Here is a 27,562-nt window from a genome sequence, read left to right on the forward strand (position 1 = left end):
GTGGGCAAAACTGATTTTTAAATCTGAAACATCCATCTGTGCCGTCTGCCTGGGAACTGCCAGGCATCCTCCTCTTCCCCTTACTCACCTTGCCATACACACAGCCTTCATGACAGCCACAGGGAGCCCAGCCAAGGTGTGGCCACCACCGAGAACAGCCTGAGTCCTCCCGAGAGCCCAACAGCCCCGGCCCCACACTCAGCAAACCAGAAGGACCACCCAGTCAAGTTGCTGCTGATCACTAAAAATAACGTGGGTGTCAGAACCCTGTAACCTCTGGCGGGCAGCTCCAAGAGCAGACAGCCCTGACATCCCGACAAAGCTCCTTCCAGTCCCGTCTGTGAGAAGTTCTCTCAGAGCTGAGAATCTAAGTCAACAAGAGGTGGAGCAAGTTGGTGTGGAATGTGCAAGAACGTTCGTCCATGGGAATGTGCAAGAACCCGGAAAGAGGAGGTTCCATCTAGCAGATTTAGAGGTATTTTCAATGAAACCCCCAAGAGAACACGGTAAATGCTTGCTAGGTGCCAGGCACTGGCACATACTGCACTGCACCAAACCCCACGGCTCCAGGAACCCCAGGGGAGGGGCCACCCTGAAACACGGGGGACACACATTTTGCAGGAACATTACGTGGTTCCTGGTATGAGGAGGAAGTAAAAGTAATTTCAATGCAAATGAAGGATAGACAACATCTCCATGGTATGAAGATTAAGCTAGATGTACTTAACAGAAATGGTCGCCCTGTTGATGCCCACAGTGACCAAGGCAGCACCCCTGCAGCTGTGCAGGTACCGCACGCCTGCGGTACAACGGCCTTGGTCTGAGTCTGGGCTCGTCGAGAGCCTGTGGTGTGCACAGTTCCCTTCATCTGACAACAGCAGCCGTGGGGAGCACCATGCACAGTGTACATCCTCGGCCTGCAAGTCTGGCTACCTTGTATTTATCTATCATTCCCTAAAGGTGGAGATGAAATCACAGAACACGAGATTTGCCGTCTTGAGCATGTGCACGTAGACAGCGCCTGTGTGCAAGCCGCTAGTCACCTGTGTGCCTGGGAGACAGACGCCTCCTCCAGGCCCCCCACATGCTCCTTCTAAGATGATGAATGAGGAAAACAGCCATCTAGGGGACAGGCTGCTTTTGTTGGCAGCAAAGACTCTCTGAACTGTGTTTTTGGTTAGGATGCCTGGTATCTGCTCCATTTGGTTTTCTATTCACGGTTTCCCAGAACCACCATCTACCTCTCTCCTGGATGCACAAGGATGTGAGGAACGCATGGCAAGGTCAGACTAAACCACAGCCATGGGCCATGCCCACAGCATTATGGTCTTGAGTAGAGGTGACAGGAGCAGCGGCCTGGCCTGCTCCCCCCGAGCAGATGGTGGGCGGCTGTCTGTGGGGCTGGGCTGGGTCAGGACCCCTGCAAAGGTCAGAGACACTGCCCACTGCCTGCATCTTGCGTGGGGACTCAGCCCTCCACCTCAACTGTCTAGACCTGGGTGCTGCCAGGTGTAAACCCAGCCTGCCACTCCGAGCCCAAGCTCTTTGGGAGGAGGGCCTGTCTGTCCTGGCTGTACTGCAGGAAGGACACCTTCCGCTGTACTCTGCACCTGCGCTCCACCCCCACGCTGAACCCGAGCTCAAGTCTGCACCCCACCCTACACCATCTTCGCGAGGATGGTTCTAGGGACCTGGCTGCCCCCCTCCCATCCCCCAGAGCTGTCACCGTGTCGACTGCAGAGCACAAATGACAGAGACATGGAGATCAACACCAGCGTGCGGCCGGGGCAGTTGCCCCCAAGGCAGGAACAAACCTCACTGGAAAGAGACCCCGGCACACACGGATCGAGAAACCGTCTAGTCGGGGGCAGACGAGCGGCAGCCAGGGTCTGGAGGCCTCATCAAGGTTGTGGGAGATCTAGAGACGGACAGGCCAGCGTTCACCCCACATCAACCCAGAGGACCCCTCGAGAGGGGCCACCAGGGCTGGAGGAGACTCAACGGCCAGATCTGGCGGGAGCTGAGATCTGCTGCTGACCCAGAACGTCCCTGCAACAACCAGCAAATGTCAGAGATGTGTGCAGGAGCTTTGCTAGGAGGACCTTTCTGATTTTGATGTCTTTGTTTTTAGAAACACATACCCAAGAGCTCAGGAGCAGAGGCGTAGCACCCACAACCTGCACCCAAGGGTCCAGGACACATGGACAGAACAGGACAAAGCCGTGGCCGTAAAACACGACCATGTGGGGGTGAAGATGAAAGATAGCCACAAACTCCTTGAATCCCTCCCCACAATTTGTTCAAGTCTAAAGTTACACAAAACAAAGGGGGGCAGGGGAGGGGAGTGGGAAGAAAAGGAAAAGAGAAAATTAAAGAGAGAAAACCCCAGCCCGGCACAGCCACCACAGCCAAGGGTGGCAGGGGCACTCCTGTAGCCCCCACAATGAGCCAGACCCTTGCACTCCTTCTCCCTGTCCCACATCCCTGTCCCTCAGTCCGCAGCACAACCGCCTTCCTTGGATTTGCAGACCATGGGCCTCAAGAGTGCAGGACCACACATTCCCAGGAGACAAAGCTGGACCACATCCGCAAACACCTGCCACAGATGCCAATGAATCTGTTGGGGTCCTGTAGATGTGGAGCCTGCTGCCTGGGCACCGACAGGGCCTCATCACCTCCCTCCCAGGGACCCAGGCCTGACCCCAGGGCCTCGAGAGGCACACATCGACCCCGACCCACCCTCCTGGCCTCTCCACACACCATCCCCTTCTCCTTAGCCCACCCCCTCGCCTGAGATCATGCCAGAGCCCTAGGGGGGTGCAGTGCATTGGCCACCTGCCTTGGCCCAACCCCAAATGCAGAAGGTCAAACACACTCTCTCTGTGGATGTGGACCAGTATGGTTCCTGGTGTCCTGGGGCTTGTCGTGTGAGCCGCGGTCCCTCACAGCTCCCGGACTTCCTCTCAACCAGCTCCACTTCCCTGGACCTAAAACTGTGAGCAGCTCTCCTACGTCTGCCCATCTCCATAGCCAAGCAGGCCACCTGCCTCCCACAGGGGTGCTACAGCCCCGAGACATGGCCAGTCACACTAATCTTTCCAAGTTCTAAAACAAGTGTATTTTCTACAAATAACCACACACATACACACAAATCAATCATAAAGACTGTCTTAAAAACAATCCTGAAATCTGAAAGACTCTACAAAGGCCGTCTGAGCAATGCTGGGGTGATGGCCAAGGAGGCACCACGAGGATGAGCACGGAGACCAGGTGAGGGTGGCGGCCTCCAGGTTGGTGGACAGACAGCCATCCATGGGGTAAAGGCCACAGGATGACTTAGATTTGGAAGAGACAAATATGATCAACCAAATGTATTCTTGATAATTAGATCTTAGAGGATCCAAAACCTTTGTCTCTAATGTTTGGCTACTTTAGGTTTTTTTATTGACAAAAACAGCTCCATAAATGAATTTTCCATTCAAGGAAACCAGAAGATTCTAAACAAAAATCAATTTAAAGCAAAGATCTAGCTTCTCCCATGAGCCAATCCTCAATACACTTGAGTCAGTCAACCTCAATTCAGCAAAGAAGAGGCTTCTGCACGAGTCACTAACCGTAAAGCCTGGGGTGAGCGAAGAAAACGTGAGGAAATGAACACTTGCCTGAAGCCAAGGGGAAGAAACAGGGGAGCCGAGGGCCAAGGATGAGGGACACCCAGGGCCGGGTCCCAGGCTCTGATGCCACTCAGAGGCCGTCCAGTGGGGAGGGTCCAGGGCCTGGGAGGCAGGGCCGTCTCTGCCCCTAGGAAGCAGGGAGGTGCTGCCAGGGTGTTGGAGAACGACTCAGCAGGGACAATGGAGCACCAAGTTAGTGACAGCCATAGAAGATGGCAGAAGCTGTGAGTCCACGTAGGTCTCAGGGGAAGGAGAGTCCATGTAACAGGTACTTGTTCCCAAGGGGACCAAGAGGCCCCGCCGGAGCAGTGCTGTGGACACCTGCCTGGCCTGATGGTCAGGGTGCAGGTGCACAGCCCGGGCGTGACCATGGCAGTGGGGGGGGGGGGGGCGCCACACCTTCCAGTGTCTGGTGGAACAACCAATAGTACTTAACCTCCAAACACAAGACATGAACCCTCAAGTCTAGATGGAAGTAAGGCAGGACGCAGACTGATTCTGAGGATGGTCCTTGTTTGCCCCTAATTACAAAGGCTGTATCCTGCCCACCCTCCAGCACCCCGCCTGCAGCCCCGATTCTTCTCTGTAGGGTCTGTGGGGAGCACTGATCATGCACAGGGCTGCTGAGTCAGCAGGCTGTATACCTAATATTAACAGAACATAGGTTAATTATACTCCAATTAAAAAAAAATTAAAGTCTCTTTGTATTGCACTTGCATCTTTTCCCTATGTTGGAAACTGGTTCAAAAAACAAAAGAACCAAATCCACGTATGCATGCCAGCTTGCCTTACTGCCAACACCAAGTATCCCCCCAGCATCTGGGGCCCGGCAGTGGAGGGCAGGGCAGCACGCAGCGCCCAGACCTGGTCTCAATCCCTGACCAGGGGCAGGAGAGGGCAGGGCCCAGGGTGAGCCTCAGCCTCCGGTGGTGCCAGAAAGCAATATGTGCTGGGGACAGAGGACACGAGAGTCCCCAAACAGGCCCTGAGGCCGAAGCTGGGACAATCTGAGCTACCAAATAACAATGTCACCTGAGGTTATAACCCTAGGAATGAAACAGCCACGCATCCACATGGTCCACCCTAGGTTAAGTGCATGCAAGGAAAGAACAGATACATTTTCCCAAAAGAACTCCAAATGACACATAATAAAACACGTATAGCCTTTAAAATCCCTACTTTTTTTTTTTTTAAGATTTTATTTATTCAGAGAGAGAGAGAGAGGCAGAGTCACAGGCAGAGGGAGAAGCAGGCTCCATACAGGGAGCCCGATGTGGGACTCGATCCCGGGTCTCCAGGATCACACCCCGGGCTGCAGGTAGCGCTAAACCACTGCGCTACTGGGGCTGCCCCCAAATCCCTACTTTTTAAAGGATAAAGTATGTTTAAGATCATGACATTTCTATCAAACACACCACGTAGGATGCACTCCAATCCACACTGTGTTCCATCTCAGACATGAACACGGATGAGCACAGTGGCCCAGGACCACAGGCACCCTCGGGCACAGCCATGTGGTCACGTGGGAGGCTGCACCTACCGTAGGACGCAGCACAGCACCGTCAGGTGGGTGGGCACGCTGGCCGGGTTGAGCATGGCTGGTGTGTCCGACCTCATGCAGGCCAGGAAGGCCCTCATCCTGCGATTCTTGTCCTCCACGGCCTTGCCCAGCCACAGCCGCTTCAGGTTGGGGCACGTCCACTCCCTGAAGGCCAGGGCTTCCACCAGCTCCGGTGTCTGTGGAGATTTCCCTTTGTACGCTGCCCACTCTTTAATGATGACAGGTGGAACTGGAGGAGGGAAAAGCAGAGGAGACCCATTTGTGCCCAGCTCAGCCACCGGAAGCCAAAACAAATCCAACCCTCCAATAAGCACAGCCTGAGGATGCCACCGCTCACACAGCAATGCATTCTCTCATCAGCAAGCCACCGGCCACCAGTCCTCAGGTCTAGAACGTCGTGTCCCCTGTGCACTGCGGTGGCTCAATCAGATTTCCATTCAGGCCACCAATAAGTTCTTCCTCAATCAAATCACGGTTTCACTTCCCCATATAACTCATATGTATAAATCAAAGATGTCAGAAAACATTTATTAAGTCTGTTAAGTTTTAATAGGAACAACTAGTAAAATTTACAGAAGTACATGACTATCACAGAAATCCAAAGGAAATCCAATTTAGATATCTAATCTTTTTCTACAGACACACACTTTGACTAATCAGATCCAAAAAGTAATCTACACTTGGTGCCACTTTGTTGAGAGTCCCCTTTAACAGACACACCTGTTAAACTGTGTTTTTAAAGATTGGTAAGAACAAGCTCCCTGCAGTGAGACCCCAAGAGCCCAGGAAGGCAGCAAACAGGCAATAAATAGTCCATGTTTTAAAATCCCAGGTGATGTCAGCACATGGTAATTCTACTCAGAAAGACTGAAGACAAAGCATAAAACTCCCCATTTTACCTCCAAGGAGGCAAGCTCTAGCAAAACGGCCTCTTACCCGTCACTGTCCAACCATTACTGGAGTCCGTTAATTCTTAAAGCACAAACAAGCACTTTTTCCCATATAATTTTGAATACAGCAAAGGAAAAGCGTGGCAGGCGATACAGCAATGGCACGGCACGCCACAGGGAGCTCGACCCAAGGTCTCCTCACTGCGCTGAGGGTACCAGCAGGTGCGGGGCTCTGGCTGTGCATTTCCTAGGCAACAAGAGCATGCCTGAGCCCAGGACCCAGTGAGGAGCCCTCGTGACCCACCCAGAACCAGGATGGCATTGGGACCCCACCGCCACCTTCCACGGGGCCACCCATCCAAACAACGGCACCCAGGATGGGCTCACTTCCCCTGGTGCAGCACCCGAGGCAGACGGGGGAGACTCAAGGCCCAAACTCTGGTGGAGTGAGCTCTCCCCGTCCTGCCTGCACAGGGTCCGGAAGAAGGTGGGCAGCCAGACACCTGGATACACAGGGCATCAGCCACAGGACAGCCTCACATGGGGCAGGGAAAGGTGTGCTGCCAAGGGGGCCTGGAACCCCCACCCCCAGGAGGAGACTGCAGGTCAAGATAGCGCCCCAACATCCTCTGACAGAACAGCTACACTTTAGTCACTGGGAAAATCTCTTCCATTCCCATTTGAGTATCAGCATCTAAGTATTATAGAAACATCTAGAACACATAAAATGCTTAAAGTCCACTGAGTGCAGAGATACACACAAGTAGAGCGTATAGCAGTACATGAACCTTTGTGTTCATCTGCATTCTGAGAGCCAGTCACGCACCCACATGGGTCCCGTCCTTGGACTCACAATCCAGCTGCACGCCTGCCAAGCCCTGGCACACAAGGCACACACACAGGGTGGCCATCACTCCCACGACCCCCTCTGCCCAACTCGTATTGCAGGCTGGCAGTCGTCAGCCCCTAATACACGGGCCAAGGTTGGTCACAGAACAAGCCTTTAACCAACAGGCTGGGTGTCTACCAGTTAACCCACTAAGTTCAGTTCCACACCAAAAAAGCACAAAGACACTCAAATCTATTTGGTAACATTCATTCTGGTGGCAAAACTCAAAGGCACCAGTGAGGCTTTACCTCTGGTTATAGGGTTAGCTCCCCAGGCTCTCCATGTCCTCCCACCACATATGCAGGACACAGAAGTCTGTCCTACAGCAAAGCTGCTCCCGGAACTCACTCCATGCATCACAACTTACTGGTGGGGAGCCTGTGGCCCGTCGCCTCCCAGGTATTGACTGAGCACCCCCTATGGACCAGGAGAGGGTGGGCAGAGCGGAAGCTGTGGAGGCTGGGGCCCAACCCCTGCACTATGCAGACAGACGGTGTCCTTGACCCCTGAGGCCCAGCCCTGGGAGCAGGCCCCACAGCAAGGGGTCAAGCAGTCAGTACCACAACCTCGAGGAGCACAGATGCCTCCCACCCGTGATGCGGCCACGAGCACATGAGGTCAACCACAGTTAACGCCTAGAAGCCTCGAGGGTCAGTTTCCAGAGTGACACGCGGCAGCCCTGGTGACCCCACTCACAGGGACAAGCAGAAACAGAGGAGTGACCAGCAAGTCACATGGGCTCCCAGCAGGGAAGCTGGAGCATCACCCCTGGGCACACACGTCTGGCACTCAGACAAGAGCAGGGGTACAGGAGTGTGGCCACAACGGCCCACAAGGTGAAACATGACCTCGGGCCCAGGGCTCCAGGGACCCAGCCGAACCACCATCAGCCAACATTCACCGAGGCCTTTCCCCTCACAGAGAAATTCACCCATTCGGGCAGACCCGAAAACACTGGACGGGACACTATCTTCCTTCCCTTGCTCTAAAGGGACACTGACATCAGCAAAAACAGCTCCTGCTGCGGGTTCTGGCGCCACCTGAGACCTCGCTGGGGACGCACCTTCTTTACACTAAGTGCAAGCCAGGATCTATGACGTGTACACTCAGACTGCGGCTGAGAATCCAGCCTTTCCCTCAGACGGGAATTGTCGTCTTTGGTGGCACAAAGGACACGGGGAGCCAGCGACCTTGCCAATCCATCATAACGCCGACAGGGATCCTCCCAGGCCAGAAGTAACGACGATGTTTGGTTTTCTAAGCCATTTTCAACCACCTGGCGGTGGCTGGGAGCTGGCCCACATGAGGAACACTCGTGAGCACGAGCTGGGCCTGCACAGGACTGAGTGCGCAAGGGGGTGTGACGGCTCATGGGTATGGCTGCGGGAGAAGATGGGAGATAGGCCGCTCCCATGACCACGGCCTGCCGGGCTGTGCCCTCATGCAAGGTGGACAACCACTATGCCTGCCAACCTCAGGGTACATAGCTGCTTTCCTGTGTGACCAGCGAGGCCCAGGACTCAGCACACGTGAGACCCTAAAGCACACGGGACCAGAACAAGCGCACACTCCCCAGCTCTGCCTGAAGAGCTACAATGTGCACACTTTCATCTGCTGTGTCCGCACCCCACATCTCCCCCACTCTGTGTCCCCCTCACCTCATGCTCCTCACCCCACACCCTCACCTCATATCCCTTACGTCCTCCTCACCCCGCACCCCCCTCACCCTACGCCCCTATGTCCCCACGTCCCCCTCACCACACGCTACCCTCACCTTATACCCTTATATACCCTTGACCTTACATCCCCCCTCACCTCACACCCATTATGTCCTTACGTCCCCCTCACCTCACAGTCCCCTAATTCCACGCCCCCTTGACCTTAAGTCCCCCTCACCCCATTCCCTTCACCCTGCACCCCTATGTCCCCACATCCCCCTCACCACACGCCCCCCTCACCTCACGCTCCCCCACCTTATGTCCTTACATCCCCCCCACCTTACCTACCCTCACCTCATGCCCCCCACCTTATGTCCCCCTCACCTTACGTCCCCACGTCCCCCTCACCTTAAACCCCCCTCACCTTACGTCCCCTTCACGTTCTATAAGCCTGTTTCCTACTTTCTCTTGGGGTCCTGAGGAGTCTTGTTGAAGAAACAGAGGCCAGTTTTCCTAAGGGGACAGTAATTTGAACATGTGCACGTCACTCAGCTTTGCTTCCTGGATTTCTCCCTCTTGTACTGTGGCTGAGGAGTCCTGTGACCCTGCAGTACTCTGGGAACCTGGCCCCCTTCTGTCCTCCCTCCCCTGACCTCCTGGCAGGGTGAGGGATGGCCTGTCCTTACCAAGCCACCAGCAGGTGGGCGTTCCTGTCCCCAGGCCCCAGCCGAGTGCCAGCAGCCACGCAGGCACCCTCCCTCCCCCCGCCCGGGGCAAAGACTCCTGCAGGGTCTGCATGGCACTGGGAAGGGGCCGCAGCCCCACTGCCTCAGCCCCAAGCAGCTCCCTCTCCTAGTCAACGAGCCTCTGATGAATTTCCTAACAGCGAAACAGTGAAACCCAGGGGTGGACACAGGAAACCAGGAAACAAGACATGTGTGTCACTCGGTCTGACTTCCACAGGCCAGAGTTTATAAGCATCTGAGGGTGGATATCCCTGTCGCCACCTAATGACTCTAAAAACAAAACTGTGCTAAGTCACTAGAGCGCTAGACCTCGCGTTATAGATAATGAAAGGCTTTATCCTGCGCCTTGATGCAGAGCCCACATCTCCGGGACGCCTGGGGGCTCGGTCAGTTCAGCGTCTGACTCGATCCCCTTCACCAGCTCAGGTCAGGATTTCAGGGTCGCAATGGGCTCGACGCTGGACACGGAGTCTGCTTTAAAAAAAAAAAAGAGAGACTACATTTCCTTATATGTGGCAAGAGTTCAGCATTTTTAAACAACCCTTTGGCTTTTGACGTGCCCCTGACTGGTTCTGACGACAAGGCCCTCGTAGGGATGCCCCGGCTGTCCCAGTGAGCTCCCTGAACTTGCGTCTGTACACAGCCAGCTGATGCCGTGCTCCACCCGGAGCCTCCTCACCTGCTGCCAAAGGCAGGCTCACCTGGACCCACGGAGTGCACGGCGGGGCCAGTGGGCATCTGAGTTGGTGCTTTAGGAATCTCCCACAGAGTGGCCACACCCTAAAGCCAGGTTTCAGCACTCAACTTTCAAACCTTACAGCCCGGGATTCCCAAGCAGCGGCTCCCAGCACAACTGGCATCCCCATGCTCCGTTCTCCCAGAGCCTCGAGGGCTTGCTTCCTCCCTAAGAACACCAAAGTGTGCAATCACCACACATCTCAGACAGGGAAACCCACAGTAGGGGCGTCACCACGTCAGGGTTGAGCATCAGCTGGGATGTCAGGGCAGGCCTCAGGGAGCGGGCCTCGGGGCAATTATGACGCACCGCTAACAGGAAGTGTGAGAGGAGTGGCACCATGTTCCTCTCTCGCTCCAGGCTGGCCTTCAGGAAGCTGCCCAAGGACAGAAGTCTTCCCTGAGGAGAGCCAGCCCTCCAGGTAGGGGGATAATCCGTGAGCAGTAGGACGTTACTGAGCTAAGAACCCTTTCAAAGGTGGTATCCCCTTGTTAACACAATGCATGAAACAAATTCAGGTTTATCAGGTCCCCAAAAAGACCAAACAGACCTGAAGACCAAACAGACTTAAGTTCTAATGCCACTCATTTCAGAGCTAACGAAGGCCTCTTGACCTGTAAACGCAGTAGGGAAACGGGCACATCTCGCCCCCGGAGGCTTACGGTTCTCCAGAACACACACGAAGTGCACACTTCTCGAGGTTCCACAGCCACCCCGGGGCTGTTTCCGCTCTTGTCGCTGTCCCCACCCAGCAACCTTCCTGAACAGCACGTTCCACCCCGACCCAGCTTTCAGTGGCTCCCAGAGACCCCAAGTGGGTCAGAACCCACTTGCTTTTGTTACCTGAACAGAAAGACTGATGCACCGACCTGGCCCAGAAACCCAGCCGGGGCGCCCGGGGGCACATTCAATTAAGGTTTCAGCATCAGCTCCCCACGCTCAGTGCAGTCGGCTCAGAGTCTCTCTCTCTCTGTGCCCCTCCTCCCTGCGCTTTCCCCCAAGACAAATAAATCTTAAAAAAAAACAAACCTCAGCCAATCCACACATCCCCTGCACAAGGGCTTTAGACCTCACAGAGCTGTCTGTACATTGGCTCTTTCTTCACCGTACTGTCCCCCCATCTCTCATCAGGAACAGCACCCCCTGCATGGTGGACGTACACACCGGGCCCTGCACCACCGTGCACTCTGTCCTCTGCTGCCCACTTCCCCCACTGCTACTCTTGGGGCAGCGGGACGCCTGCGCAGCCCAGGTCCAAGACCCCAGGTCCAGGATGCAGCAGGGCAGGGACCAACTCCTAACCTCCCGCCAGTCCCCGCACCCGCAGCTCCCCTGGCCTCGATGGGAGGGCGTGAACAGAGCACAGCAGCCTCACCCTGGAACCTGCCCAAGGTCCCAGGCTGCAATCACTGAGAATTCCTGGGAGCGTGCTAAGTAAAGATAACTGTTTCTAGAATATAACCAAATGAGAAAAAGAACAGCTTTTACTCCAAAAGCCAAAATGGTGCTCGGGAGCCATGGACACGGCAGGAAGTGGGCTGTCCAGGGCTCCGCAGCACCCGGCAGTCTAGGCTACAGCCTCAGGACGGTTAGGGCTGCTGGGGAGCAGAGGGAGGCTGGGGTACAAGGCTCAGGCTGGCTGACCCCGTGTCCACCAGGAACACCCTGGCCTTCTAGGTCCCCTGATAGCACAGTTTCCCGTAGGGCCCCAGCCCTGGTAGCGGTGGCAGACGCATCCGCGACAGGTAGCTACAGAGCTCAAGTAACAACACCGACAGGTGCTTCATTTTAAGGCTCAGCGAACCACATTTTGGCAGAGTAACCAGACACAGAAAACCTCAGAACCTATAGAACAGATGTTCAGAATCCAAAGGTTAGACCCACTGTCCCGTGTGTCCCCGAGCACAACTAAGCGGCAGCCTCCCCACACCCCCCTGCCAAAACGACCAGCTGTGCACCATGCCTTGACCCTGCAGTCCCGAAGGAAGGGACCATCTGCCAACCTACGCTATCCACGGCTCAGGAGATTCTGATTCTGGAGTCTGGGTCTTAGGAAAATTTTCTGTGTCTCCTAATAAATATACGACGACTTTTACATTTCTTATGTTAGTAGATAAAGTTACCTAAGACAGCAAGACAAATTCACCCCAAATATTACACTTGCTTGTTGGAAGATGGAAACTGCATGCTCTGACCTCCGCCTCTGCCACATGTCCAACGGCAGCACCTTCTCTCTTTCCATTTCCCCTCCACCCCAGGGTCCATCACCTGGAGTCCTCGAGGGGGATGGTGCCCAGGGCTCTGTCTGCTGCGGGCTGTGCACAGCGAGGGCCTCCCCGGGAACACAGACTCTGCGGCGCAGACCCGCTCATGGACACTGGAGCAGACACCGCTGTCGCCCTGCCTGGGATGCGCTTGACACAGGGAGAGGGCGCCCGTCCGGGCCATTTCCAGATCAACCTCCAGTGTAAAGTGTACATGTTTTACCAAATACATGACATGACTGGAATGTTACTAAGGAAAACAGCCCGTGGCTGGCCCTCCTGTCCTCAGGGCCCCATGAAGCCCACCGTCTCATGTGGATACACTCAGGGCAGACTTAGTCACGATCCTCTAAGGCTTTGGAAAATGCACAAGAGGTTACGAGGTACTGAGGAAAACAAACAATGGATTTCACAGTACATACATTCTGGTGGAAGTCTGTTCTTTCTAAAAGCAAGTCTCTCAGTTTTCTTTCTGCTTTCTGCCAAGCTAAACAGCACTCCGTAAACATACTGGCGAACTGGCCTATAGAGCAGGGCGGCGGGAGGCAGGTCTTTGCTGGCTTCATCTTCAATAGAAACAGCAATTTTGATTTCACCCTTTGCATGGAAGAAAGCAGAATAATATTGCACATTTTTCATGTTGAATTTACAACAAACTCACAGAAATATACTGCATTATCTCCAGTTAACGACATTGCAATTCTATTCCAAATCAATTGCTAAACCACCTGAGTCCAGTGGGGTGTCAGGGAGAGTTCATTTAGCGGGTTGTCAAAATGTATGCTCAAAGAGTCAAAATAAAATCTACATGGTTTCATCTTTAATCTGGAACCCAGAGCATAAGGAAACCACATAGGCGACCCCGAAATCTTTCAAGCAACAGATAACAAATAGAATAGAAAATGCTGAGAACTTGCAAATTTTACTTATGAGTCAAGATGGTCATATGTAATGAAATTCGTAATTTTTAATGACCTACATGAAATCCAAGAAATGAGTATCCTGAAAATAAAATGGTCAAAATGTCTTTACCAAGCTGTTCCATAAGTCATTACCACGTGCGAACATGGTCTCCCAGAGAGCACGCCATGCGGCATCCCTCCCTCTGCAGGGGTCGGCAGGTGCCAGGCCTCTGCTTTGGCCCCACGGGGCCTCGGGAGGCGTGCCTCCTGAATGAGGGGCATGCACAGCTGCAGAGGCAGCCCTCAAAGGAAGGCCCGATCTGCTCACGCCCTGCAGCCAACATGGCACGAGGCGAGGTGCTGTGCATCTGCACCTGAGATGGCCCCGTCTCGGACATTCCATGGCATCCAACACATTTCAAGAGATTTTGCAGGGAACTTTATTTAGGAAAGTTCGTGACCTAGGAGTATACATATGACCTTCGATGTCTATTAAATTTATCACTACATACTCTGAATAATTCCATGGCATTTGCTCTTTCTTCACAGAAATTTCATTTCAAAACTGGTCTCTCCCTTATCCACACAGACCCGGTACTTCTATGCGGTGGGCACTCTCTCTGGGTCCCTGGCTCGGCCGGCTGCCTGCATGAGTGTGAAGCCTCGCCTCACTGCAGACATGTCGGCCTGACAATTTATTACCAGAGCCACAGGGCTCACAGCAAACAGCACACCTGACACTCTAGGCTCTCCCTGACATGCAGAAAAATGGTAGGTGGCCTTTTAAAATCTGAAGAGAGAATCATTTACTTTTCTCAACCACAGTCACTTTATCAAGTCGGCCCTTGAGACGAGGGAGTGGTGGAGGATGGGCCGACTGTCACTCAGCCTGGCCCCGAGGAGACCACAGCGGGCAGGGCAGAAGCACAGGGGTCAGGACCTCACAGCCCACACGATCCCACGGGGAAGGGCGCACTCTCCCCCAAACCTGGGTCCCTTCAAACTCAGCAAATCCTTCTCCCACAACAGGAACCTTCCACTTACCCTTACAACATGCGTTGCCCCTGGAAAATAAAATGTTTACCTCACAACCGTAACCTGAACAGTGATACCGTGCGTGCAGACCGTACCACACAGGGCATGACACCTGCAGGCGACTTTAAACATAAATCATAGGAGCTGAGTGAGTCTTGGTGCTCGTGGACTGACACGAGGGAGCGGTCCTCGGCTTGGCCAGCTAATGGTCGCAGTCCGGCCCGGGGTGCCGTGGGGCTGGGGGCCTGTGCACTTACTGACCCCACCATACAAACCGCAGACGGATTGCGGAAAACAGGGAGAAAAATGTCTGATTATCTGTGGAGCTACAGACACTGACAAAAACATGTTAAAAATACATGATGGTAGTAAACCCATCCACGTGAGAAATCGGGTCACCGAGGTTACGTGTTAACTCGTGGGTCTGGGGTATGAACGCCAACAGAAAAACGGCAAGTCCCTGAGAAAATTTACTTGGACACGTAGATCCATTTGAGACAAGATTAATAAACGATGCCACACTGATGTCCAGCGAAGCACACATTTGGTCAGGGGACCCTGACACTGTGCAAACACAAAATCGCACTTTCTGACCTTTACCACGTCACACAGTCCTGGCTCTAAGGGCTGCGCCCGCCATGTCCCAAAATACGCAGCTCAGTCCACCACCCTGCAGGGGGCTCCAGGGCAGGGGACAGAGAAACAGGCCCCGCACAGGACCTCTCACTAAACCTGACATCATGGCATCAATGTGGTACGGGAAACTTTGAAATTAGAAATAAAAATAAAATCACAACTCAGAAAATAACATGATGTGCCATTAATTAGAAATCTCAAAAATACATTCTATCAAACTGGAGGAGAAAATCAGACTCTGCCCCGTCCTGCTTACTGCATTTACAGTGCACTTTTTCGCCTTTTCTCCCAAAGTGCAGGAAGGGGGAAATGCACTCCTTTCCCAAGGCTGGTAGGACAGAACGTGGCTGCCATACCTTCGTCAGGACGTGGAAGATGTAAGGGTACATCAGCCCCTTCTTGTGCCGGTGCTCCGCCACTCTCAGTACCTCAGGCGCCACCGGGGGCAAGGGCGGTGTGGTGATGTCCATGTGGTTTCGGGTGGGCATGGATAAGAGGCATGGGATCGGCTGCACAGTGCCCAACTGGCTTCCCTTCCCCTCAGCGAGCTGGCTGCCCGAGGAGGCAGTAGACGAGCCTTCTGTCTGCAGAGCACAGGCGAGAGGGGACAACAGGTCAGGTCATGAGGTCACAGCTCCCCTTCCACTGTGCCTCCCATCACAGTGGCAGTGATGCCCGGAGCCTGTATGGGGGTGGACGCAGCTTCTGCTGGTGGCCCCATCACAGCAACTCCTGGGGCCCCCAACGGTGGAAGCAGCACTCTGTGCTCCCTGACCCCCAGGTTACCACTGTTGTGTGTGGGATTGTGTGTGGGAATGGGAGGAGATGCTCAGAGAGGCTGTGTCACTCCCCAGACCTCACACCTACTCCTCACCACAACTGACGTTTAGAAACAGACACCCAAACTCAGCTGTTCCCTCTGGTCATCAGTAACCCCAAACTAAGTACACAAAGGGAACATCTTACCAAAAATTAAAGCAAAAAAACAGGCTAATTCCTTGTTTTAAACAAGGAATCATTAGAGCTGATGAGTCACATCTATATATAACGACATAAAAATATGTATGTAGGACAGTGTTAAGTGAAAAATACCCATCCTGTAACAGCCAATCTCCAAAACAGAATGTGTACAAGGCGCGCAGGGAAGACCAGCGGGCACATAGGGGCCTCGGGGATGGGAGGCCGCAGGCAGCAGGCTAGGGAAGACAGGGAGACGCACCCCCTACACTTTCTCTCTACAAATTTTAGCAAAGTCCAAAGTGTTTCCGGAGATCAACTATTATTTGTACAATAAATGTTTTATTTTTTCTCATGATAAAGGCTGGAAACAATAATTGCTTAATTTTGTGCCAATCTAAGGAACATACATTTCTGTTTGGAAACAAAATATATTCTTCACAGTGGTAAGTACTTCACTGCTCACTTCTACCCTTGAAAACAGAATTGCCAAATCTGATCTTAGGACCTAAGTCGAGGATAATCCACAAGGGTCTTCTGTGCTCTCCCCCTACACACTGTGGACAAAACGGATGACAACTTCAGAAGATGATTTGCTAACAGCAGGCATCCACAGAGCACAGGACAACCCACAGCAGCAAGAGCATTCCAGAGTCTTAAATGAATTTCCGACAGAGTCACATTGTGTACACATGAGGCCTCTCCAGCTAGAGATGGGCCATGTCCTGAGGGACCACGTATTGGTGCAGGTGTGGCTCTGCCGCTGAAAGGTATTCCTGGAGTCGCCAGTAACAGGTAGGACCAGATAAAGGGGAACGGAATATATGTGATTCCCATTTGTTGTGATTCTCGTTCAATCTCCATAAAACCCTGCTGATGAGGGCTCCTGACCAGAGTGTGCGTCAGCAGACAGGAGGCATTTCAGCAGGGCCACCCAGCCTGTGGAAGGTGTAAGCTGTGCCCTCCCCCTCCCCCACAGGTCTGGGGACCGCCCCCCTCCCCTGCACTGACATCTGGGATCCCCTCCCTCACACCAATGTCTGGGACCCCTTCCTCCCTGCCACTGACCCCCATTCCCTGCCCATACCCAAAGAGTGTGACACCCCACTGCCTTCCCACCTTCCCAGCCACTGTCTATTACTCATAACGTGGTTTTAAAAAGCAGAGCACTTTGTTTTAACCCACCCCTAAAATCACATGGTCAGAGACAAGATTGGAAGGAATAAAAGCCGCCCTACTACCTTTGTTTGGTCTCCTGGGTCTCCCCGTGCTTGCGGCTCTGAGTGGCTTCCTGTCTTCTCCCAGCCAATTTTGTTCCCACTGATATGGCTGAACATAAACAAAAGGAACACGGTTACTGGTTAGTGTCTGCCTAGCACTACACTAGCTGTGACAAGCTGACCATGCAGAGCCCAGGGCCTCAGTGGTACCAACCTCGCCTCCCCCAGCGGACCCCCTCCACACAGTCCCGCGCCAGGACCTCACCCTCTGGGAAGAGAAAACAGAGCACTGAATCCAGCAGAGGGCCAAAGAGGGCCAGGGACGGCCACAAAGGGACCCTTGCCGCCTAGCCTTGGAACTTAGGCGTCGCCAAGACACGGGGTCCCACACTCCACCACCCAACAGCCAGCAGGCAGGGGAGGGTTCAGTGTTACATGGATGAGTGTTACTCCTTATTCACACAGAGATCGTACACGGGGGCTTGGCCTCTTCTCCGAGGGGCTGCGGGAGCACAGGCCAGGGTGACTCATCGGGGAAGGCAGAGTGGCCCTCAGGGTTCAGAGAGTGGACGGACGGCACAATCTTATTTGAGGAACATCTTCAAGTGACAAAGCAGGAACAACCAGGACGTGCAAAGGGACGGGGACAAGCATGGAGTGGCTCACAGCCCAAAACTGGCTATATCAGTCAACACCATGAAAACACTGTAGACTGTGACCCATTAGTAGCTTGGGAAAACATTTAGTGGGTTTAACCAACATTTTTTTTAAAGATTTTATTTATTTGAGAGAGAGAGAGCACGCACAAACCAAGGGAGGGGCAGAGAGAGAAACAGACCCCCACTGAGCAGGGAGCCTGACCCCGGGATCATGACCTGAGCCAAAGGCAGATGCTTCACTGGCTAAGCCACCCAGGCGCCCTTAAGCAGCATTTTTTAAACACCGAAATGGAACAGAATGCAATAAATGTGGGACACATGGCATCATCTCATAAATTTTTTGTTTCCTTGTTATCACAGACCACAACACACAAGGAAGTTTACTGTGGTCTCGGGGAAGACTAGTGAAAGCCACTATCCTGGAGGGAGCTGGGAACACAGCCCCACAGAGGCAAGCCTTCCCTCATCCCTCCTGGAACCAAAGCCGGCTCGTAAAACCAGTGCTGGCCACAAGGTCTGCCAGGGAAGAGCACTTTTATTAGACTGGCCTTTTTAACTGACTCACGGGACAGATGGAGATGTCTTTAAGAACCACTAATTCTCCTGGGGCTCCTGGGTGGCTCAGCGGTATAGTGTCTGCCTTCAGCTCAGGGCGTGATCCCAGGGTCCTGGGATGGAGTCCCACATTAGGCTCCCCACAGGGAGCCTGCTTCTCTATGTCTCTCACGAATAAATAAATAAAATCATAAAAAAAAAAAGACCCACTAATTTTCCTATCTATCAACTGGCTCCATTTTAGTTATTACCAAAACAAAACAAATGCAGAAAGAAGAGCTGAGGAGCAGGCTGCCCATGGTAAGCCAAGAGTCACGCCCTACAGTGTGCCTCTCAGAGCCCATCCGGGATCCTCAGTCCCAGCCACAGGTTGGGGCACCCCAACAGCTGCCTAGCACCCAGGTCCCCAGTCAGCGAGGGCTCTGTTCATGTCTGCTCCTCCTTTGAGCTCTCTCAGTCCACAGCTTCGCAAAACTGGAGGAAGCCTAGTGACGAGGAGGCATCACAATAAACACAAGTATCCCAAAAACACAATGACCATTCTGTTCAAATTCCAGAGAAAGAGGAGGCTGGAGTGGGACTCAGGACATGGCCGGCACACTAGGCACCTGATCGGGGGACAGAGGGCTCGGTCCCACCACACAGGTCTAGCACACATGCCAAGCACGGGAAGGAAAGGCCGGTGGCACCGAAGTGGTCTAGAATGTGGCACAAATAGAGCTGCTAACGTACTTTTTCACTAGAAAGTCAGTGACATAGTGACGTTTAGTGAAACTTTAGAACAAATACTTGAATGTTTATGAGTTTTATAAAGAGACATAACATCTATTAATTACAATTTTAAACAGTTAAGTATAATGCACCTGTAACAAAAAATGCACGCGCTACAAGGGAACAGCCTAAGGGATGCCTACAATCTGAGCATGCATGTGAGCAGCCAAACCAAGCGAGGGCTGGCAAGCCAGGCCTCGCCCCTTTGCACACCTCCTCCCCAGGGGAACAGCTACCCGACTTCTAACAGCAAACGTGCTCTTTCCTTGGCTTCCGATGCCACATAAATGGAATGTGTACTTCCTGTGCCCAGGGTTTGGGATCTGCAATATCCCTGCCCACTGCACTGGTTCAGCCTCAGTGCAGACATGTTGCAGGGGGCATGCCACCACCGCGTCTACTGTCCAGCCCGCCAGAGACTCGGGAGCTCCCGCCACTGACACGCAGCGTCTTCTGTGGCACCCACATCAGCCTTTCCTGGGATGTGGTGAGCCCCAGCCTGTCAAGTCTGTGCTTCCCTGATGACATCTGCAGCGTCTCCTCTTGGGGCTGCCTGTACAGGCCACATGCCTTCCCCTTCATCACAGGAGTGCACAGAGGGCTCTTATGGATGTCTAGCACGTCCTCTGCTCTGGACACAAGTCCTCAGTCAGGCAGAGGAATTCCGCACTCCAGGCCCACTTCGGGGTACATGGGTTCCTGAGTGACGCCTCATCCTGCAGGCTTCCAGCCCACCCCCAACTGCTATTCTCAAGGCCGTGTCCTTTGTGGCATGCGTTACGCTGGCACGGACTGTCTATTTCCATCATTCAGTTATATATTCCAGGAAGCTAAGTGCTCGCAGCCCCTGCCAAGCAGGAGCCCAACAGCTGAAGGAATGAACCACGGAACCGCAGTCTCAAGGTATGTGGTGAAGATGGCAGAAACTGGAGTTCTCCACGTGACATAGAGCTCTACGTGGGGACTCGTTCCCTACACAGCCCCATGAGCACGCGAGGGGCCCCAGGCCAGCACGCACAGGGCAGAGTGGTGGGAAAACTGCCCACCCGCCACTGAAGTGGGAAACTCATCCCACCGGAGATCACACAGCACCTACATCTACAAACACCTGTTTTGTTGCATGTGAATCATTACCAAACTAACAGTAACGTTATAATCTATGGGTGAGCACATGGCCTCCCAACAATCATACCGTAAAACCTGAAATTCTGTCTGAAAAGTGTCTTGACAATAGCCAACTTCTCTCAGGTCCAGAGCATTTCATTTCACTACAATGACTATGTCACTTTACAACCTGAAACAAGCTCCCGGCACATGATAGATGCCTCCCCCTGGAGAACACGTAGTTAGTTGTTTCACTCTACAACAGCTCAGAATGGGCCCCGGTGCTGGCGATGCTCTGGAGCGACCTGCGGGGACCCACACAAGCCACAGGAAGCCTGATGTTCCCGCTGCACCCTGCGGACAGGAGGCAGGCTCAGGGAGGTAGGCCCTGCACACGGCCAAGGGGCCATACAGATAGGCTGAGTGGCAGCAGGCCAGCACACCACCCTGCTCTGCGGGCCTCACTTTACAGCTGACACAAGGGCTCCCCTACACCAAAGCTAGTGAGAGACAGCAAACCGCCCTCCACACAGCGTTCCTTCCCACATGTGGGCCTAGTCGGGGGTGGTGGTGCTGGTGTCCATGCACACCGAGGGTGAGGATGAGGGTAAGACAAGGGTGAGGGTGAGGTGAGGGTGATGTGAGAGTGAGGGTGAGGGTGAGGGTCAGGTGAGGGCGTCCATGCACACCGAGGGTCAGGGTGAAGGTGAGGTGAGGGTGAGAGTGAGGTGAGGGCATCTCTGCACATCGAGGATGAGGGTGAGGGTGAGGTAAAGGCATCTATGCACACCGAGGGTGAGGATGAGGTGAGAGTGAGGTGAGGGTGAGGGTGGGATGCTGACCACAAGCGGCTAACTGGTCAACAGCAAAGAAAGAGCAAAGGCAAATGAAACCAGGTAGGAAGCAACAAGACAAGAGAGCAGGGTAAAGGATCGAGTCCCCAGCAAGAGCATGCCATGTGTGGGAGGTCACTAGGTGAGCACAAGTGCAGCTGGCCTGCAACAAGCTGCGTCTGTTATCATCAACCTGTGCTCCTCCACGGGGGGAAGGGCCTGGACCCACAGAGCTCTGAGGGCCTGAGGCCAGGGGCTCCCACTTCAGAGCCAGGGCGCTGGGCCCCCACCACCACAGGTACTGTCCATCCACTCCGATGTGAGCCCGCGCCACACGTCCTCTCACAAGAAGTCAGGATTGGAGTAAGTGGCGGCCTGGCGTCCGCGTGTGCCTCTCACGCTCTGCTGGGACGCCCCAATCTGGCCACAAAAGGGGACTCAACCACCTGGCACAGGCAGATAGGCCCCACACGAACATCCTCCTGGATCTGTGCAGACCCCCTTCCATGAAGGCGGGAGAATTACAGCATTTTATTTCATTTTATTTTAAAGATTATTTATTTATTTATTTATTCATAGAGATGCAGAGAGAGAGAGAGAGAGAGAGAGGCAGAGACACAGGCAGAGGGAGAAGCAGGCTCCATGCAGAGAGCCCGACGGGGGACTCGATCCAGGGTCTCCAGGATCACGCCCCGGGCTGCAGGCAGTGCTAAACCGCTGCGCCACCGGGGCTGCCTGGATTACAGCATTTTATTGAGAGAAGAGTCCCTCAAACTGTTTTTACAAAGGCAGCGAAGGTATACTGCCCCGTGAAGCGGCTGCCTGTCTGGTTCCAGAAGGAAGAACCCATAGCCATAGCAGCCTGTGTAGGGCCAGGGCCAGAGCTCCGGGACAGACGGGGTTCTCGCTGTGAACCACATGTGTCCTTGGGGAAGGAGCCTGAGGGGACACAGCACAGAACAGCCCAATGGTACAACCACTTGAGGGCAGAAGGCGCACTGGAAGCACGTTCTTTAGTGTCTCACTGATGTGGGCGTGGTGCTTTGACACCACAGGGACGCCATCTACCACTCACTGCCATTATGCATCGGCTGATCTACTTGAAGGACAGCCAGAAGCTTCCCATCCACGCTGGGCCTGGTGGGAAACAACCACAAGGCTGCCAGAACCCACTGTGCGAGGCCGGGGCCAGAGTCCACACATGGTGCACAGGCTCTCAGGCACCACCCAGATCTGGTTCCCCAGGGCCCTCAGCAGGCGGGCAGAGCATACCCCGACAGAGGCATTGCAACCCGGAGTAGGAAACGACAATCCACATAAATGAGCCCACAAAATGCACAGGAATTACATCCACATTCTTTCCTGACAGACTTTCAGATGGCTGTGTGAGGACAGGCCCCAGAGCACCGGGTGTTCAAACATCCACTGGTGCCCGCAGAGTGCTGTCCATCCAGCTGGCTCATGAGAGGCTTCTGCGACCGTATTTCCTGACGTCTCAGTTCTCTGACTTTGTACTGACGTGGAAATTACAGAAACATATACGACAAAGAACTAAATAAATCAGCGAACTCAGACTGGATGCAGGATCAAAAACCTGATGCATCTATGAAAATAGTATGAGACTCACACCTCCACGAAGACTGTCTTACTTGTAAATCCAACCGAAACAGGACCACAAGGATCCAACAACGGCAGGAAGGAAGGGAAACAGTGCAGGACTTCCCTTAGAGATGTGCACCGAGAACACAGTGGAAGTACACACTCATGGCACTCTGAGAACGCGGGAGACAAAGCACACTGATGGGAAGCAGTGTGTTTTCATTCCTCCGTCACCTGAAAATGACCGTCGGGTCTGGAAGACCTGCTGCAGGCCCCGGGCTCCATCCTCTGGCAGACGCAGGGCCAAGAGAGAACCAGCGGGAGAGCACGCAGGAGTCCCAGGACAGCCTCGGCAGGGCCTCGCCTCCGGGGCCAGACCACACCCAGACCCGTGGGAGTGACCACCCAGACTCACAGTCCTGCAGCACTCCCCAGCTCCAGGGCCCAGGGGCCGCTATGGTATTAAAGCAGGGACAGGGGAAGAGGGGGAGCAGGGATATGGGGCGGCCTGTCCAGCATGTCTTTCTCTCTCTCTCACACACACACACACACACACACACACACACACACAAACACACACACACACACACACACACGTGGCACGTGTGCTACCGTGTGAACCCGAGCGGCAGCCAGGAGGCACCCTCTGGCCTCCCTATACACCATCTTCTGTAACGCTGTGCCCATTCAGGGCACAGAGCCACATGATACCCACCTCGGGGCAGGGAGCCGTGACCCCACACGCCGCCCCCTGCTTTGGGCCTTGCTCCCGGCTGTCTAGGAAGAGCGTCTTTTGCTAGACCGAACCTTCGTCATGCTGGCATGAGATGATTTTTAACAGAGAACACTCAGTGCCTCCGAATTTCAAAGGGGCAGGGCTTCAGAGACATGAGCAGCGGTTCTCATTTGCACACTCAACAGATCCTCACTATAGTCCCTTTCCAAAAGGTTCACACGGAAGCGTGAATGCAAAGGTACACTTGTTATTCACCTTGGGATTTTAGAATTACAAGATCCTGGTACGTATTTACGTGCAGGGTCATGCTCTGCTGCTGTGCAGAGCACACAGTCCCTGCATGGCAGCAAACCCCACTGTGACTGCCACCTGAGGTCAGCGGACACTCACGGCCCCTCCACAGATGAGGAGAGGGGAGGGCCAGCCTCAGGCTTCATGCCCAGGGAGAACTTGCAGAGGATGAGAAACCATCTCCATTGACGGAGCGCCAAGGGTCCCTAGCCAGAGAGCACCGATGAGGAGCAGACCCAGAAGTATGGGAGGCCCTTGCTCTTCCCTGTTCCTTCTCTGTTGGTGAGTCAGGTTTCTTAAAATGGAACAGTGCTTCAAAAGAGGAGGAAGACCGTGCATTTAAGACCTTCTTGATCAGATTCTAACAAATTACGTATTTCAAAATTCATTTACTCAAGGACACACATCTAAAATACTCCCCTCCAGCAGGAGTTCCAACCCAGATGGCAGCTTTCTCTGGTTGTGTCGGGTGAATGCCATGATTTCAGGAACAGTCTACAAGCTGCTGAGCTGAGATCTGAGTTCTAGATTCAATTCAGGAGAGAAGGAAATTCAGAGCTCCCCATGATCCAGAAGCCAAAACCAGAAGTCACCAGTGTCTAACATAAAATGCTTTCTGGGGGTGGGACTGGGTCTCACAGCCCAGGGAACAGAAGAGTCAGCAGCACTTGACCTGGTAACGTCACCATGTCTAAGAGCCACACAAACCAATTTTCCCAAAACTCCTCCCCAGCAGAGGAGCGGTCTGAGGCCACAGCTGGAATGGTGCTGAAACAGTCCCTCAGCCCAAGAAGCCCTGAGAAAGTGTCTAACCTCCACTCCTTGTGATCAAGATGCCCTAGTCTGTGCAAAGGGATGTCACTTTCCTGCCACAAATGACATCTCTGAACACAACTCTGGGCTGTGGGAGGATGGAAGGTGGCTTCCCCAAGACTGGGCTACTGGCCAGGCCTCACACCCGGTACATGTCTGGCCTCACACCAGCTACACCTCACCCCACTCACTTTGCAGCTGCTCCACCGCCTTCATCGTTATCGGATGACGACGATGTAGAAGACCCTGGGAAGTATGCTGAGTCCACGTGGTTGGGGCTGCCGCCTGGAGCCGGATGAATCGGGGACGACCGTTCGTACAGCGGGGTATGCTTTCCTTCATGAGGAATGTTGCCGTAGGTGCTGTGCTCGGTCAGACTCTTCCCAGTTGTCTCCAAAGCAAGGGCCGGCTCAGCGAGGCTGTATGGGTGTGGGCCCTGACCCGCAGCACCTGGGCTGGGCACCTGTGGGGCCTGAAACACAGGGCAGACGTCATGCACGCACGGGGGCTACAGGGCCTGGCCCCCGTTGGCCCCGCCTGGTCTCAGCTACGTTTTAATTCAAGGAATACTGGCACCTGCTGCACAGATAAGCCCAACAGCTCGGGAGATTATCTCAGCTCTCAGTAAAACCCGATGCGCGTGCAGCTGTCGGGGGCAGCACCCCCAGGCAGGCCAACTGGCTGCAGGGCGGAGGGTCTTACCACAGGCTTTGCTTGCAGAGGGGTCTGTGGAATGTTGAGCATCTGGGGGGGGACATACGGTGGCACGATCCCAGGCATTCCAAACGGATTTGGTCTAGCTGCTCCATCAACAGGGAAAGAAAGCATGACTGTTAGCGGAGGACACACCCTGGGACACCACAGTGGCCAACATGTGTCCCACCCGCCCTGTCCCTCCCCAGGTGACCACACACCACTGATCCTCCCCTTTAGAAATTCATGTTTCACATTAAATACTTCACTTTATGGTGATCAACCCTACAGGCTGGGGCTGAGATTTGAACCTACAGGTGTCCAGCCCACCCACCCGCACCCCCCTCCCTGCCCTCCTTAAGCCCTAGGGCCTCCAGCACTAAGGACAAGGCAGGGATAGACACTTCCCTCTGGTAAGTGAGGCAATGAAATCTCCCTATTTAGACTAAAATTCAGGTCTCAGGTATTAAACAGTGAAGCATGGAAGCTGTTGCCGGTACTTTTCAGTTCTTCCCTGTTAAGCAAAACCATGATGAGGTTGCATGTAGCACGATGTGACAGGGCACGCTGAGCTCTCAGGACGGGACTGTAAACCTGCCCTAGTGTGCACTGCACTTACTTCCACCCATGCTGACGTATGCCAGCGCAGCCCCTAGCATAAGTGTGTGCAGAAGTGCTGTGGAAACACGTCAGGGCTGAGCTAAGTGCTCACATGGAACTCGGGGCCATCAGCTTGGCCCACGGCCCTGCACACCTGCACACCCAAGACCTCAGTCTCCCAGAGTCTGAGGAGAGGGTGCCTTGGCTGGACAACATAGTGACCGACACGTAGTTACAAGGACTTGGCCTCAACATCACACTTCCGAATACCACAAACTACTTACTAATGCAATAAAAATGGCAAGGACACCTTTTGGGGCTCTGTGCCTCCAGTAAACAGCCAGGCATGGGGTCCCTGTGAGGCCCAGCTGCAAGAAGCCCCAAGGGTCCCCACGTGGGAACACACAGCAGACACGGGGACCCCGAGCTACACAATCTCCTCCTCCCCTGTAGGCTTCTTTTAGGAACTGAACAAAAGCAAGCTTAGAGACCCCTGAATGCCAACATCCTTGACCAAGAAGGGCGTCCCTTCCACTTGAGAATCTGGGTGACACCAGGCCAAACAAGGATTCACAAACCACGACGACCTCTCATCTCACCAACGTGCCAAGATAAATAAACACATTTAAGTAAAAACAGTAACAAAGCACCCCAAAATCCAAACCCTCACTCCTCTTCCCTTCTGGCACCCAAGCTCCCAGAGCCACCCAGTCCCTGCCTGTGGAGCCACCTCCCCCCACCCAACGACGACCCACGTGCTGGAAGCTGCGGCTCACTGTGAGAGCCTGGCACAGAGCCTGCACTGAAAGAAAGCTCGAGACACGACTTCCACAACTGTGGGGGCAGCTGGGAATGACAACGCTGGCACACGTGCATGTCCACCCACATGCTCACCCCAAATACACGTGCACGCTCACCACATACACATGCACTCACCCCAAATACACGCAACATGCTCATTCACCATACACGTATGTGCACTCACCCAACATGTGTACGTGTGCCCACAACGCATGTTCACCAAATGTACACTCAGGACACAGACACACACACTCACCTACATACAAGCACACACACCCATACATGCATAGGCACACACATGCTTACTACATGCACTCACCCCACATACACATGTGCACATTTAGTGCAGACATGTATATGCATTCACCCCACACATGCACATGCTTGTTCATGCACACTCTCCCCACATAAATGCACACATGTATGAACACACAAACACATAGAGACACATTTCTGACCAAATAGTTCTGAGCCAGAGGTCAGAACCTCCGAGTCTGAGAGACAAGATGCAGTAACTGGTTAGGTTCCTTCTTAGGAGATTCTGGATTGTGGCCAGATTTTGGCCCAAAGAACACTATGGCCTCCATCCACTGAAGCTCCGCCACTTCAAATTAAGTCACCGTGACAAGTGCAGTTTATGAGCTCTTGTGGCTGACCTGCCCCACGTGACTTCTCAGTAATCACATGGAAAGTGGACAGGGTCGGCCACGCCAATCAGCTGCATTGGGACGGAAGGGGATCCTTTTGCTTCCCTCTACTTGTGTCCACTACGTGTTACAAACTTCCTGAAAAGCACACTTTCCCTAAAAACAAAAATAAACTAGATCTTAAAAGCAGAGATTTTCTAAGAAAGAATACTTTGTAAATCACCTTGTAATTGCTGACCTCAAATAAACCTTTGATAACCTACAAGGCTAGTTACTGAACTATCAGAACTTA

The 27,562-nt window shown here is 53.6% G+C and overlaps 1 protein-coding gene across 1 annotated transcript in view; it reads right to left on the bottom strand.

The window, feature by feature from the left end:
• The window catches only part of FAM120A (family with sequence similarity 120A), an 87,676-nt gene that overhangs the window by 18,458 nt on the left and 41,656 nt on the right, over positions 1–27,562 (bottom strand). Inside the window, exons 6-11 of the mRNA XM_055309605.1 lie at positions 25,232–25,329; positions 24,721–25,001; positions 17,190–17,277; positions 15,348–15,575; positions 12,841–13,015; positions 5,215–5,464 (exon numbers count right to left, since the gene is read on the bottom strand). Of these exons, the coding sequence (XP_055165580.1) occupies positions 5,215–5,464; positions 12,841–13,015; positions 15,348–15,575; positions 17,190–17,277; positions 24,721–25,001; positions 25,232–25,329 (1,120 nt within the window). The remainder of the gene's footprint in view (positions 1–5,214; positions 5,465–12,840; positions 13,016–15,347; positions 15,576–17,189; positions 17,278–24,720; positions 25,002–25,231; positions 25,330–27,562) is intronic.

Source organism: Nyctereutes procyonoides, unplaced genomic scaffold (genome assembly GCF_905146905.1).
Source record: "Nyctereutes procyonoides isolate TBG_1078 unplaced genomic scaffold, NYPRO_anot_genome, whole genome shotgun sequence".
NCBI lineage: Eukaryota > Metazoa > Chordata > Mammalia > Carnivora > Canidae > Nyctereutes > Nyctereutes procyonoides.